The following is a 13,851-nucleotide window of genomic DNA, read 5'->3' on the forward strand; positions in this document are numbered from 1 at the left end:
TTTTGCATTTTTAATAACTGTATAATCATGTACAAGTCATAACCTCTGAGACTCCATTTCCTTATCTGTAAAATTAAGCATGAGGATGATATTAGCCTCAAAGGAGATCCTGTATATAAAGTACTTCAAAAACTTTACAGCATTTATATAAATATCAGTTATTATTTCTAATTGCTCCCTTTCTGTTAGTGGCACAACCATCTGAGCAGTCTCCCAAGAAAGAAATTTTAAGAGATATTTGATTCTCCTTTTTCTTCATCCTGGCTTCTCTCCTCCACCATCATCATACTTTAACTATCTTCCTCTGAAACATGTATTAGATCTATCCCTTCTTTTCCAATTCCACTATATCAGTTTATGACTTCATCATCTCACACCTAGATTACTTCAAAAGCCATTATTCAAATAATCTTCCAGAAACCCTATTAAAAATATATTGGGGGGGGGGAGCATGCAGGGGCAGCTGGGTGGCTCAGTGGATTCAGAGTCAGGCCCAGAGATAATAGGTCCTGGGTTCAAATCTGGCCTCAGACACTTCTTAGCCGTGTGACCCTGGGCAAGTCACTTAACTCCCATTGCCTAGCCCTTACCACTCTTCTGCCTTAGAACCAATACCCAGTATTGATTCTAAAACGGAAGGTAAGGGTTTAAAAAAAAATCTATAATGGCATTTTATTGAATTAATTCCAAAATTTTCTGCCTAGTTTTAAAGAACCATCATAATCTACCCATCATCTCTTATTTTCTATTATTCCCTAATACATATCCTCCCCACGACTGTAAGGCTGATTCCCAAACTATCTGCATATATCTCTATTTCTGCTTTCATATCTTTGTGCTAACTGTTTAACCAATATGAAATACTTTTCTACCAAATCCTACCTTTCCTTCAAAGTTCAATGCAAAACCTAGTCCCTCCATGAAACCTTTCCTAAACAATTCCAATCCATACAGTCTTACTTTACTTATAGCTATTATCTCATCTTTTTTGACTTGAAGTACTCTAAATTTTTTATGTTGGTTCATTCTGTCTCCTCAACTAGATTTATATTTCTTCAAGAGCAAAGAAAATGATTTATTGCTTCATCTGTTTTCCTTAACCTCAATGTATTTAGCAAAATTCTGGGCATAAAATAACATGACTGCTTGATGCGACACAAAAATAAAACAACTTCAATTTTCAATATCTAATAAAATGTAAAATAGTGTGTCACACTAAAAAGAAACTTTTCTTGATTTTACTACCAGCTAGGTCACCATTAAACCAACAGATGGCAGAAAGTTAAATAAAAGAATCTACACGGCTACTAAATTCAACTAAACAAAAATGCATTAAACACACTATTAGAAGAATGTTATCTTAGGTTGCTTAGAAAACATCCAAAATCTAGACTGGACTCTATTTCACTCTTAGTTTTGTCTTCTTTAACAAGGAGAATGGTGTTAAAACTAGGATGGATAAACATCAAAAAAGAAGAATGAAACCCTAACATAGTATTAAATAGATACTAAACTTGATCTAGCCACTTTAAATGAATTCAAGATACATTTCCAAGCTCTAAATTCATAATCACTGTAATCAAATCCAAATAGATATCAAGGCACTGAAAGATCTTATGAATTTGCCCCTCACTACTGCATTCTGATCCTTTTCCTTTGATTTTCAAATTCTCTAAAAAGCCACTTTGAACTTTTTTCATCTATATTCAAACCATCTATATTCCATTCCTAATACAACTTCATGTGAAAAATTGTGATTATTTGAGAGTTAATTCTCCTCCCCAATTCCATGCTTCAAATTATGTCTACCTCATCTTTCATTCTCTCCTTCTGTGTTCCAGCATGGAAGGAAGATGTGATCCCTTTCCTTGGCAATGCCAATTCCTATATTTATACCCTTCATCTCTTCCCTTCTTATCTCCTATTGGTGCCTGCCCATTTGATTATCCTCTCTCCCCCACAATTTTCAACTTCCCTTTGACCACTTATTCTTTTCCTAATAATGAGCAAATGTGCCTGAATCTGTCTCCTAATGTAAAAACATCTTCCTTAAGTGTATAATCCTTCCTATATCTCTCTTTTCACAGTTGAACTCCTTGAAAAACCTTATATACTTGTAATCTTCACTCTTTCTCATCTCCCACTCAATCAAAGAGCATTTAAAAAGCACTTATTGTGTTCTAAGCATAGTGCTAGGTGCTGAAGATACAAATGAAACAATCCCTACTAGCAAAGAGCTTCACTGTGATGGAGGAGACAACTAGTAGATGAATTAGCATATGCAGAATAAAAAGAGAATAACACAAAACAGATGGGGAAGGGGTAGAAAATAAGAATTTATATTGTACCTACTTTGTGCTAAGCAATTTTATGAATATGGTCTCATTTGATCCTCTTGACTCTGCAAGGTAGGTGCTATTGTTATTCTCATTTACACTTGAGGAAAATGAGGAAAAGAAGTTAAATGATTTGTTCTGGGTCACATTGTTGGTGTCTTGAGGCCAGATTTGAACTCAGGTCTTCCTGTATTCCAGGCCCAGCACTCTATCCATTAATTACAATGCAGTTTGAGAGGGAGAGAACTACAGTTAGGAGGGAGGGGAGGGAAATCAAAGGGATCATGTAGAAGCTGGTGCTTGAGCTGAATCTTGAAGAAAGAAGAGTATTCCACAGGGTGGAAGAGAGAAGGGAATAGGTTACAGTACATCCCCAATAAGGGAGACAGACAGCCAGAGGAAAAAGGACAGAGATAAGAGGACAAGTTCTAAGGAACAGACAAAAGGCCAATTTGGCTGGATCAAAGAGGCTCAGTAGGGTGAGGCTGGGAAGAGTTATCCAAGTAATCTGGAACAACAGGTTAGGATCAGGTTATGAAGGATTTTAAAAGTTAAACAAAGGAGATTATACTTTATCCTAGAGCCAATACGGATCCACTGAGTTTGCTGAATAGGCAAATCATATGATCAGATCTGTATTTAAGGGAAATCTCTTTGGCAGCAATATTGAGGCAAGGGAAATAATCAGGAAGTTGTTGCAATAATTTGGAGAAGAGATGATGGGGGCTTAAATTAAATAGTAGATATAGAAGCAGAAAGGAGGAACTAGATTCTAGAGATATTATGGAAGTAAAACAGTAAGATGTTACAATTGATTAAATGTGTAATATAAGGAAGAATAAGGAATTAAAGATAATGCTAGGGTTACATATCTTTGACACTGGAAAATAGTGGTACCTTCAATAAAAATAGGGAAGTTTTGATGGGAGAGAAGAAGGAAAAATAATGAGTTGTTTCAGATATGTTGAATTTGAGATATCTCTGGGATACCTAGTTTGATTGTCCCATAGGTAGTTGGTAATGTGGGACTGAAGTTTGGGAGAGTAGAGATAGCTGTGTAGAACTGTTAATCATTTGTATGGAGATAATTTCTTCCCCCACCCCCACCCCCACCCCATTGCTCTGTCATGAGCATGTCATCTTTGCCCAAAAAATCCCAAAGGGAGTCTCAAAGAAAGACTGAAAAAACTCAACAACAACATAAGCATCATCATATTTGGCCTGAATTATTAACAGGACTACAAGCATTGAGACCCCCCAAAAAATTTTTTTTAAATAAAAGAAGCAGAAAAAAACTAATCAGTCTAAACAATTCTGTTGGTTTTTTTTTTATCTTCTTAGTCATGGTTCTAAGCTGTCACCATGTTGTATGTTTTATATAGCAATAAGCTCTCTTATCAGTGAAGGTTTAGAAGTATTTCCTGTTGGAGAGACTACAGAACTAATTCTATTGAGTATGACTAGAAAAGAAGAATTCTTACATCCATTTTAACTCAGTTTCATAGCTTACATTTTAGTATATTTTGTGCTTTTTGTTGTGGTGGTCCAGTTGTTTCAGTCTTCTAAGACTCTTTGGAGGTTTTCTTTGCAATGATACTATAGTGAGTTGCCATATCCTTCTCTAGTTCATTGTACAGGTGAGAAAACTAAGGCTGGATTGGGTTCAGTGATGGGCCAGATGAGGCCCCCTGAAATGTTCTATGTGGCCTGCAACATTATTCCTAATCTGATGACTACAATGAGTAGGATACAATGAAACTTTGAAAGAGTTGCCTTAGAAACAGGCTGACAGATGAGTATTTCCTTTCCTTTGGCTCCCTCTTTAAAAAGTTTGCCCATCACTGGGTTAAGTGACCTGACCAGGGTCAAATAACTAGAAAGTATCTGAGGCCAGATTTGAATTCTGGAAGATGAATCTTCCTAACTCCAGGTCTAGCTCTCTATTTACCTCAATACCTAGCTGCCATCATTTTATGCTTTACAAAGCCCTTTTTTCCATTTGTAGGTGAAGAAACTGAGATCCAGGGAAGTTAAGTGATATGCCCAGTCACATTGCTAACAAATACTAACACAGGAATTCAAACTCAGATCTTTTCTGATTTCAAGGTCAATGCTTTTTCACTGAAGCCATACTGCATCTCTGAATTAAGGAGATTTTCTTAGACATCTTTTGAATAAGTGTAGAACACTGCAATCATTCTTCCTGTCATCTCTAGAACTGAGTTTTCCAACAAAACCCCTTCTTGTCACAGTAGTAACGCAAATATAGCTACAGTTAATTTAAGAGGCACTATTAAAAGTTTCTCTGAACAAAGCTACTATGAAGCTGTAAAATTACCTCCATCGAAATCACAAAACACGCCTATCCTTTCAGGAACAATTACATCTAAAGCTTTGGCTTTATTGTTATGCTTTGCAGCGAAGGAACTTTGTAGCCAGTTGTTGACATGGATACACCAACTAGTGTTTGTCTTTCCCAACTGATCAAACTTCCCCAGGGTCTTATATGCTAGTCCAATGCTGTAGGATTTACAATCTTTCTGGGCTCTGACTTCCCAATAGTGTTGTCCACTTTCAATGGCAGTGTCTCCTGCAAGAGATCAGGAAGTTGAATTTGTTTTTTGTATAATTAAAAACATGTTCCAGAAAAAGACCCTTTTCTAAGACTTGTATCCCTTAAATAATACTTACACATTTTGGTTGCATAATCTTAAGTCAAAAGGCCAGAACCATGGCAATGCAGAGATACTAAATATAGCTAACATCCTCCCCACAATCCCCCCAAACAATAACTTGACATTTGTTACTAAACTTTCCTTAAAAATACTACCAAAGGACTCTTCTACATCACTAAATGAGAGACCATACTCAATAAGCACCTCCTGAACATTTGGAAACATGAAGAACACTATATAATTTCCAAAAAATTTTTCTAAAGAAGAGAATATGTCAGTTTGGAGAAATAAAATGTAAAAGTGACATATTCTGAAGATTTGTAATCCTAAATTTCTAAAAAGTTATACATTTGACATACAAATGTTTGGGGCAATTTTACCTATCTAAAACAATGATGAAATCTAAAGTTTTGCCCTACCCAATACTGTATATGATTCACCAGTAAAACGATCTCTGCTGCCCCTTATAGATGATGGTCTGGAGCCCACTGAAGTCCGTTTAGGTGATGGTGTACCACTTCTACAAGACAGGAATAGAAAAAAATTGCAGGATAAGGATGCTTAATAAAGCATAAAATGTCAAAGCATGGAATAAAACTTTTCATGTGAAAGGTTTTCACTCATGCCAAAATATAAGCATCATTGTAGGTGGTCAGAATTACTAAAATGACAATTATAACCATTCAATTAAAAATCATTCAATACAGAGCAAGTAGAAAGCAATTATTATCATGCAGACTAATTAGATGCATATCAGAAAGAAGAATTAGGAAAACAAGATGGGAAACAGAAAGATGAAACTAAAAGATGACAAATTAACTTTCAAACTGACTGATAATAATTAATGATACTTCCTTGATTATTAAATTTTAAACAAACTATGCAATGAGACTGGGTAAATTCAAGGCATCATGAGGGCTGCCTGCAGGATCAGAGGGAGTCCAGAAATATCATAGATCCGTCAAAGATGGCACCGCATTCTTTTTGAGTATAAATAAATAAAATCTGTAGTCAAATTTACTTCAAGATTTTTAACTGAATATAACCTTTGAAAAATAAACAGCTGGGGGGGGGCAGCTGGGTAGCTCAGTGGATTGAGAGTCAGGCCTAGAAACGGGAGGTCCTTGGTTCAAATCAGGCCTCATATACTTCCCAGCTGTGTAACCTTGGGCAAGTCACTTGACCCACATTGCCCACCCTTACCACTCTTTCACCTAGGAGCCAATACACAGAAGTTAAAGGTTTTTAAAAAAATAAAAAAATAAAGAGCTGCAGAATCATCTGTATGTGAAATGATACTGTGAAAAATACTCAAGACATAGAACCAAAGTGGATCTTAGAAAATATTTGGTATATAACCTCATTTTACAAATGAAAAAACTGAGACCCAGAAAGATGAAACGACTTAACCTAAAAATCATATAGCTAATAAACTGCAAAGGATCCAAATTTCATTCTGTTTGGGGGGGGGGGTGAGGGGAAGAACTGCAGCTTTAATTATAGGCTTCAGTACAATTAAAAAATAATAAATACAGTAATCAATTTTAGGACCATACACTTTTGAATGGGGGCCAATAATTTTGGTTGTAGAGGCCATGTTTAGCGCAACAATAAGAAAAACAATTATTCTTTGGAAAATCCTTTGATGGCTGGGAATAAAAGCCACCACCGGACATATACTTTGTGATTCTTCCTATGGGACCTTAATGGTTCAGCTGGGATCCAATTCAACCATTCAGAGATGACATTCGAGCATGCATGATCTCATCAACCAGGAGAATATTGGTGGGAATTACAAGTACAAGAGTGAAGGAGCTGATTCTTGGCACAATAGTTATCCCAAATGCTAGCTTCGGCCACAATAATGGGCTCACCTGTCTTCAAATTGACATCAACAAGTTGTCCTGATTCTGCATGTTCAGCATGTACCTTAACTAATGTTTCCTGAAGGTCAAAACCAGAGTTCTGAGCAAGAACCTTGGGAATAATGAGCAAAGAATCAGCAAAAGCTTGGATTCTAAGATGGGCCATTCCCTTGACATTGGACTTACATTTAATGAGAGTTTCAGCTATGGACACTTCCACTGCATCCGCACCAGGAACTAAACAGCCATCTTCAATAGCATTCTTTTTTTTTTTAAACCCTTAACTTCTGTGTATTGGCTCCCAGGCAGAAGAGTGGTAAGGGTAGGCAATGGGGGCCAAGTGACTTGCCGAGGGTCACACGACTGGGAAGTGTCTGAGGCCAGATTTGAACCTAGGACCTCCTGTCTCTAGGCTTGGCTCTCAATCCACTGAGCTACCCAGTGGCCCCTTCAATAGCATTCTTGATAGCACACAGACCATCTCTTACTACATCCTTAATCTGTGTGTGTGTGTGCTTATTTGGTCCTTTGATCAACAATGTGACAGATCGAGGGTTGCTGCATTTCTCAATAAAGGTGAATTTTTCTTCTCCCAGGGTATATTCATAGACCAGGCCTGTATGTCCCAAACAGTCAGGATTTAGCTCATCAAGAGAATTCATAGCCATCCCACTACATGCAAGAGCCAGTCTTTCCATGTTTCTTCTTTTTGCTCTGCGGGGGGGCTACTATACCTTCTTTTGCAAGAACATCTAGAGAAAATGAGTCAATTCCCTTTTGATTAATAACAACGAATCCTTTGTCTGAATCTCCACACACTTTTCTTCTCAGTTCTATTTTCTTTACTCCATCTTCAATGAATTTCCTTTCTGCTTTTACTAGCTTCTCTCCTCTGTACTCCTGTAAAAAAAATCCAGAATTCACTTCTTTTTTTTTCATATTCCAATGACATACTGCATGTCAGAATATAAGTGTCTTCTACTCTTTTCTTTGTATCGGGGTGTAGAGCTCCATGGTCTAAAACCAAGACTCTAATCAACGATGTGTCAGTTTCTGATTTATGCTTCATCTCCATGGTCTCTACTATGAAAAGATCAATAGTTTTACCAGATTTTCTAATAGTCAAAATTGAGTCTACTACTACTGCCTTGGTCAACATGTCAGCTAGGTCAACATTGACTTTGGTGTGCAGGGATGTTTAGGCCACATCGATGAGAATTTCTATATTTCCTTGCTGATTTTTGGCTTGTTCCAAGACTTCAGTGCCTTCATCTTTGCAACTTCAAACCTTTCTGTTGTTATCCAGGGGTGTAGCCCTTCAGAGATGTAGAGATCAGCCTGTTTCAGCATCTCTCCAATGATGAGAACATTTGAAGTAGTGCCATCACCAGTAATGTCATCCTGGGCTGTAGCTACTTTGGCTATCAAGGAGGCTGTTGGGTGTTGAATTTGCATCTTGCATAAGAATACATTGCCATTCTTGGTGAGCTTGATGTTTCCGGATACAAGCATCTTCATGGTGCCCTTGGGCCCCAGATTGGTTCTCAGCACATCCTGTAGCCCCTAGGCTGCACTGATGTTCAAGGCCAGTGTCACCTGGGCTTCAAGGCACCTCAGCTTTAGGGCTGAGTGCTGTGGTGCAGCTTTAGCTGTGGAGAAGGAGGAGAAGGAGGAGGAGAACGCGACTAAAGCAGCTTGAGATAAGCTCAGTTCCATGTGGACCAGCGAGGCCACCCAAATTTCATTCTACTCACAATTTCTTGTAGCACCTAATACATATCACAATTATGCCTCACAATTTGTTCAGCCATCCTCTAGTTACTAAGCATCCTCTCAATTTCCAATTCTCTGCCACCACAAAAAATGCTATATTTTTGTATGTGTCCTTTTCCCTTTGATCTTTTTTCAGTATAGACTTAATAATGAAATTTCTGGGTCAAAAAGATATGCGCTGTTTTTTTAGGCATAGTCACAAATTGTTTTCCAAATGGATGAAACAGTTCATAACTACGCCAACAGTTTTATTAGTGTACCTATTTTCCTACCTCCCTTCCAGCATTTGTCATTTCTGATATAATATGGTATGTACCTCAGAGTTGTTTTAATTTGCATTTTTCTAATCAATAGTGAGTTAGAGGCGGCAGCTGGGTGGCTCAATGGATTGAAAGCCAGGCCTAGAGACGGGAGGTCCTGGGTTCAAATCTGGCCTCAGACACTTCCTAGCTCTGTGGCCCTGGGCAAGTCACTTAACTCCCATTGCCTACTCTTACCACTCTTCTGCCTTGGAGCTAATATACAGTATTGACTCCAAGACGGAAGTTAAAGGTTTAAAAAAAATAGTGATTTAGAGCTTTTTTCATATGCCTATAAAAAGCTATGATTTCTTCTGAAAGCTACCTGTTCATATTCTTGACAATTTATCATTTGGGGAGTGCTTATTTTTATAAATCTAACTCAGTTTCCTATATATTTGAGAAAAGAAGTCATTATCAGAGAAACTTGCTGTAAAAGTTTTTGATATTACTTCATTATTTATGGTACCTTTCAGCAAAAAGTCATTTCCTTAATTGGGCATCTAAAAGGTGCAGTGGGAATAGAGCACTGATCCAAAAGTCAGAAAGACCCAGGTTCAAAAATGGCTTCTGACACTAGTTGTGTAACCCTGGGCAAATGACTTAATCTTGTGAAAGAATTCACATATTTCTTACATTAGAGAAAAATTCATGGAGGGAAGAAATAAAGTGAAGTATGCTTCAATCTGCATTCAGACTTTATCATATCCTTATATGGTGGAGAATAATAACCTTTTTTGCCCTAAATCTCTTGGAGTTGTCCTGGATCTTTGCATTGAGAATAGTCATTCACAGTTGATTATTTATAATTGTAATTAATACATTGTTGCTGTTACTGTGTATAATGTTCTCCTGCTTTTGCTCACTTCATTTTGCATCACTTCACATAAGTCTTTCCAGATTCTTCCATGATCATCTTGCTCAGCATTTCTTAAGGCACAATAGTATTACATTACAATCATAAACCACAACTTATTCAGCCATTCCCTAATTCATGGGATATTCCTTCAGTTTCCAATTCTTTGCCAATACAAAAAGAGCTGCTATAAATGTTTTTGTACAAGTAAGTCCTTTTCACCTTTTTTGATCTCTTTGGGATAGAGATCTAGTAGTGGTATTGCTAGGTCAATGCACAGTTTATGACCTTTTAGAAATAGTTCCAAATTGCTCTCCAGAATGGTTGGATCAGTCCATAGTTCCAACAACAGTGTATTAAATTAGATTTTCCCATATCCTCTCCCAACATTTATCATTTTCCTTCTTTGTTATATTAGCCAGGTAGGTGTGAGGTGGTACTTCAGAGTTCGTTTAATTTGCATTTTTCTGACAATAACTTGAAGCCTTTTTTCATCTGGCTAAGGTTTTAATTTCTTCATGAAAATTGCCTACTTATATCCTTTGATCATTTGTCAATTGAGGAATGCTTTATATTCTTATTTGACTCAGTTCTCTATACATCTGAGAAATGAGATCTTTGTCATATACTTGCTATAAAACATCCCCTTCCCCCTAATTGTCGTTCTTCTTCTAATCTTGGTTGCATCTTTTTGTTTGTACAAAAATGCATACCTCCTGGCCCAGGGAATTGGTAACCAGTTCCCCTGCTCTCTAGCAACCCTAAGTTCTAATGTTTTCTGCCTTGGAACTGCATTCAGGATCATATAACCAACCGTAAGCATTCCTCTGCACCCTGGAACAGGGACCTACACCTTTGTATGGGCAAAAGAGTTATTAATCAGCACCAGCTGAACCTAGTGCCAGCAAATGGTCCCCTGTAATCTCTTTCAGATCCCCTTCCCACCTCTGAATGGATAGCTCTCAAAGCTGCTGTTGTCACTCTCAACCACTTCCCAAGGTACCACTGCTTTTGTTGCTACATGGTCTCTGGGCTGGCCCTCATTCAGATGTTATAGACCTCTCCTGTCAACCTCCTATATAGTGACACTAGAAAAATACCTTGCTCTAACCTTTGTTGCCTTTACTTTTCAGAATTTCATTTGAGGCTTTCTTTTAAAGTTTTTGGAGGGGAACATTAAGACAGTTTGACTGGTTTGTTTTATAGTCTTTACTCTATCTTTTTGGCTCCCCCTCAGGCTAGCTAATTCTAAATAGAGATTTGGCTACTGAGTAAAATCGGTTTTGGTCATGGCAACTCAAAAAAGTCTTAATTGAGCCATAATGTAGTTGAATATGTGTACCCATATGATTTTCCCTGACAGAATCTAAGCTCTTTGAGGGATTTTCTTTTTTTTTATTTTTGTCTCAATATCCTCAGTGCCTAGCAGAGTCTAATAGATATCAGGTAGTTAATAAACACTTGTAGATTGACATACACAACTGTGTTCTCCAGCTGAGGCTAGCTATTAAGGTTTTTCAACAACCCCAGGGCCCCTCCTTTCAGGTCCCAATAATTAAGGGGAGACAGTCTAACCCACTTTATTAACAACTATACAATTCACTGTTAATAAATAGGTTATGGGAAAAGTTGGGAACTCAAAACTTTAGTCATGTTTTGTGGCCAAACACAAAAGGAAAAGGAACACCAAAAATGATAACTAATGGTAGTAGAAAGGAAAAGTAGGTGGGTGAACTCTACTCTTAGGAAGAAAGAAAAGTAGGTGATTGATGGAGAAAAATCCTCAGTTTTAGGCCCAGAAAAACTTCTAAGCCTTTAAAGAAGAAAAGGTGAAATGACTCTTTGATACACACAAGAGCTATGTACACTTTTAAATGCTACTATGTAAATTATACAATTACAGATTCATGGTATTAGAAAGAAACTCAGAGGCTATCTAGTCAAACTGAAAAGGAAATTGTTTTTTATTGCTTTTATATTATTGATCATAAACTAAGTGAAAACATATAATCCTTTGCAACTATGGTTCTTAGAAAATGTTAGACCTAGTTAGTGAACTAACTGCATATGATATCAGTTATAATAACAGAATATTAACCATTGTATTAGAAAATTTATCATGTGGTGTATTAGACTATCATGGCCAACTAACTAGATTAAAAGCTTCTTTTAGAGGAATAAAAACTTCATATCTGTGTAGTTATCTAGGGAAATTCAGGAGAAAATAAACTATATTCATTTGGACCTGATAAGATAATAGAGAATACTGGTATGTCCAGTTGTTGTTTGAACTCACTACAGGCTCCCCAGAGTATTATTTCCAAGATAATGTTACTTTGACTTTATACTAGTATTTATTACTAAATTATTACTAAAATGTTACACAAAACATTTAGTGCCTTAGACACTTCCTAGCTGTGTGACCCTGGGCAAGGCACTTAACTAACCCTCATTGCCTGGCTTTACCACTCTTCTGCCTTGGAACCAATACACAATATTGATCTTAAGACAGAAAGTAAGAGTTTTTAAAAAGTTTTAAAAAAATCTTTCTAAAAGGCTGTTTCCTCAGATAGAAAATGGAGTTGAAAATCTGTACTAGTTTACACATTTGTTTTGAGAAATGCTTTTTGCTTCATTAATTTCAATGGATTATACCATATATCTACTCTCCGATCTAGTAACATTACTCTCCATGCTGTTCTTTTGAATAAGACTCTCCTCCCAATTTCATTAGTTATATCCCATTGTGGTAAATCTCTTCTTTGTCTCTGCTTTAGGGCTTCCTTGGATTTCTTCAAGTCCCAGCTAAAATTCCACTTTCTAAAGGATTGGTTTTTTGATCCTCCTTAATACTAATGCCTTACTTATGATTTTTTTCCAATTTATGATATGTAGGTGATTTGCGAATAGTTGTTTGCACATTGTCTCCCCTGTTAGACTGTGAGCTCCTTGAGAGCAGGGACTTTTACCTTTCTTTGTATACGTGGCACTTAATAGGGCTTAACAAATGTGTACTGACTGGCTGACTAAGGTAAGTGATAAGAGTTGGAAGAGAATTAGATAGAATGTGTATATATCAGCTGGCAAAGGTAGAATTAACTAAGTTATGAATAGTAAAATACAAAGAAAAGAGATATGTATAAAATATCTGAGGGGAAAAGGACAAGAGAAGAGGGAAGAACCCCTACAATTCACTATGTGACCCTAACATAAATAGTTGGCTACTGTTGATCCAGAAAGGACAGAGAAGTAGTCAGGGTGGAATTGCCTAGGGAAAATAGCTGAGCAAAGGATAGAGAAAAGTAAGGCAACATAGAATTAGCAGTTTATATATACAAGATGTCTACAGTTGGATACTAATAAATTAATATCATAATTTCCATTAAAAGTCACAAGACTAAAATGACAATTCTGAGAAAGCTTCAGGGACTAAGAGTACATAACAGTGAGAGAACATCATATAAAATGAACTGAATTTTTCATTTAGCATTAGGTAGAAAAATAATTTAATGATTTTTTGATAATTAAAAGAAAATGGTATACTTACCAGAGCAGAAAAAAATTAGGGAAAGCATGAAAAATAAAGGTAACTCAGAATTAGAGTTTACTCTCAGTAAGACTAAAGAATTACATCCTTCTGCCCAAAGTATAACTCTGCTGGAAGCGCTACAGTTTCTGCTTTCTAACACAAAAAGTAGATTTATTTTCTTCTGTAAGGAAATTTCATCTAACTTCACAAAGAGGCAGTCATGTTTAGCAATATTTGGCAAACAAAAGAGAAGATTTTAGTTAAGTATTTGCTTTTCAAAAATACTTGTTAAAAAGGAAGGAGCAAATAATATAGCCTGAAATACTAAAAAACTACCTAAAAATTCAGACTAAATATCTTCTGGGAAATCCAACAGCCTTTAACAGTTCAAAACAATTTGTAACAATGAAACAATAAACTGAAAAAGGTCTTCTACCAAAAATAAACAAACTGTCAAGATAATTTAAAAATATAACAATTAGTTTTATAATAAAGATTTGTTACATAATTCTACTTTG

General features: G+C 36.5%; 1 protein-coding gene and 1 pseudogene across 1 annotated transcript in view; both read right to left on the reverse strand.

Moving 5' to 3' along the window:
- FSD1L (fibronectin type III and SPRY domain containing 1 like) overlaps nt 1-13,851 on the reverse strand; it is a 93,948-nt gene that overhangs the window by 10,470 nt on the left and 69,627 nt on the right. Inside the window, exons 11-12 of the mRNA XM_044685295.1 lie at nt 5,431-5,531; nt 4,675-4,926 (exon numbers count right to left, since the gene is read on the reverse strand). Of these exons, the coding sequence (XP_044541230.1) occupies nt 4,675-4,926; nt 5,431-5,531 (353 nt within the window). The remainder of the gene's footprint in view (nt 1-4,674; nt 4,927-5,430; nt 5,532-13,851) is intronic.
- On the reverse strand, nt 6,739-10,627 carry LOC123232528 (annotated as a pseudogene).

The sequence above is a fragment of the Gracilinanus agilis genome, chromosome 1, assembly GCF_016433145.1.
Source record: "Gracilinanus agilis isolate LMUSP501 chromosome 1, AgileGrace, whole genome shotgun sequence".
Classification (NCBI taxonomy): Eukaryota; Metazoa; Chordata; class Mammalia; order Didelphimorphia; family Didelphidae; genus Gracilinanus; species Gracilinanus agilis.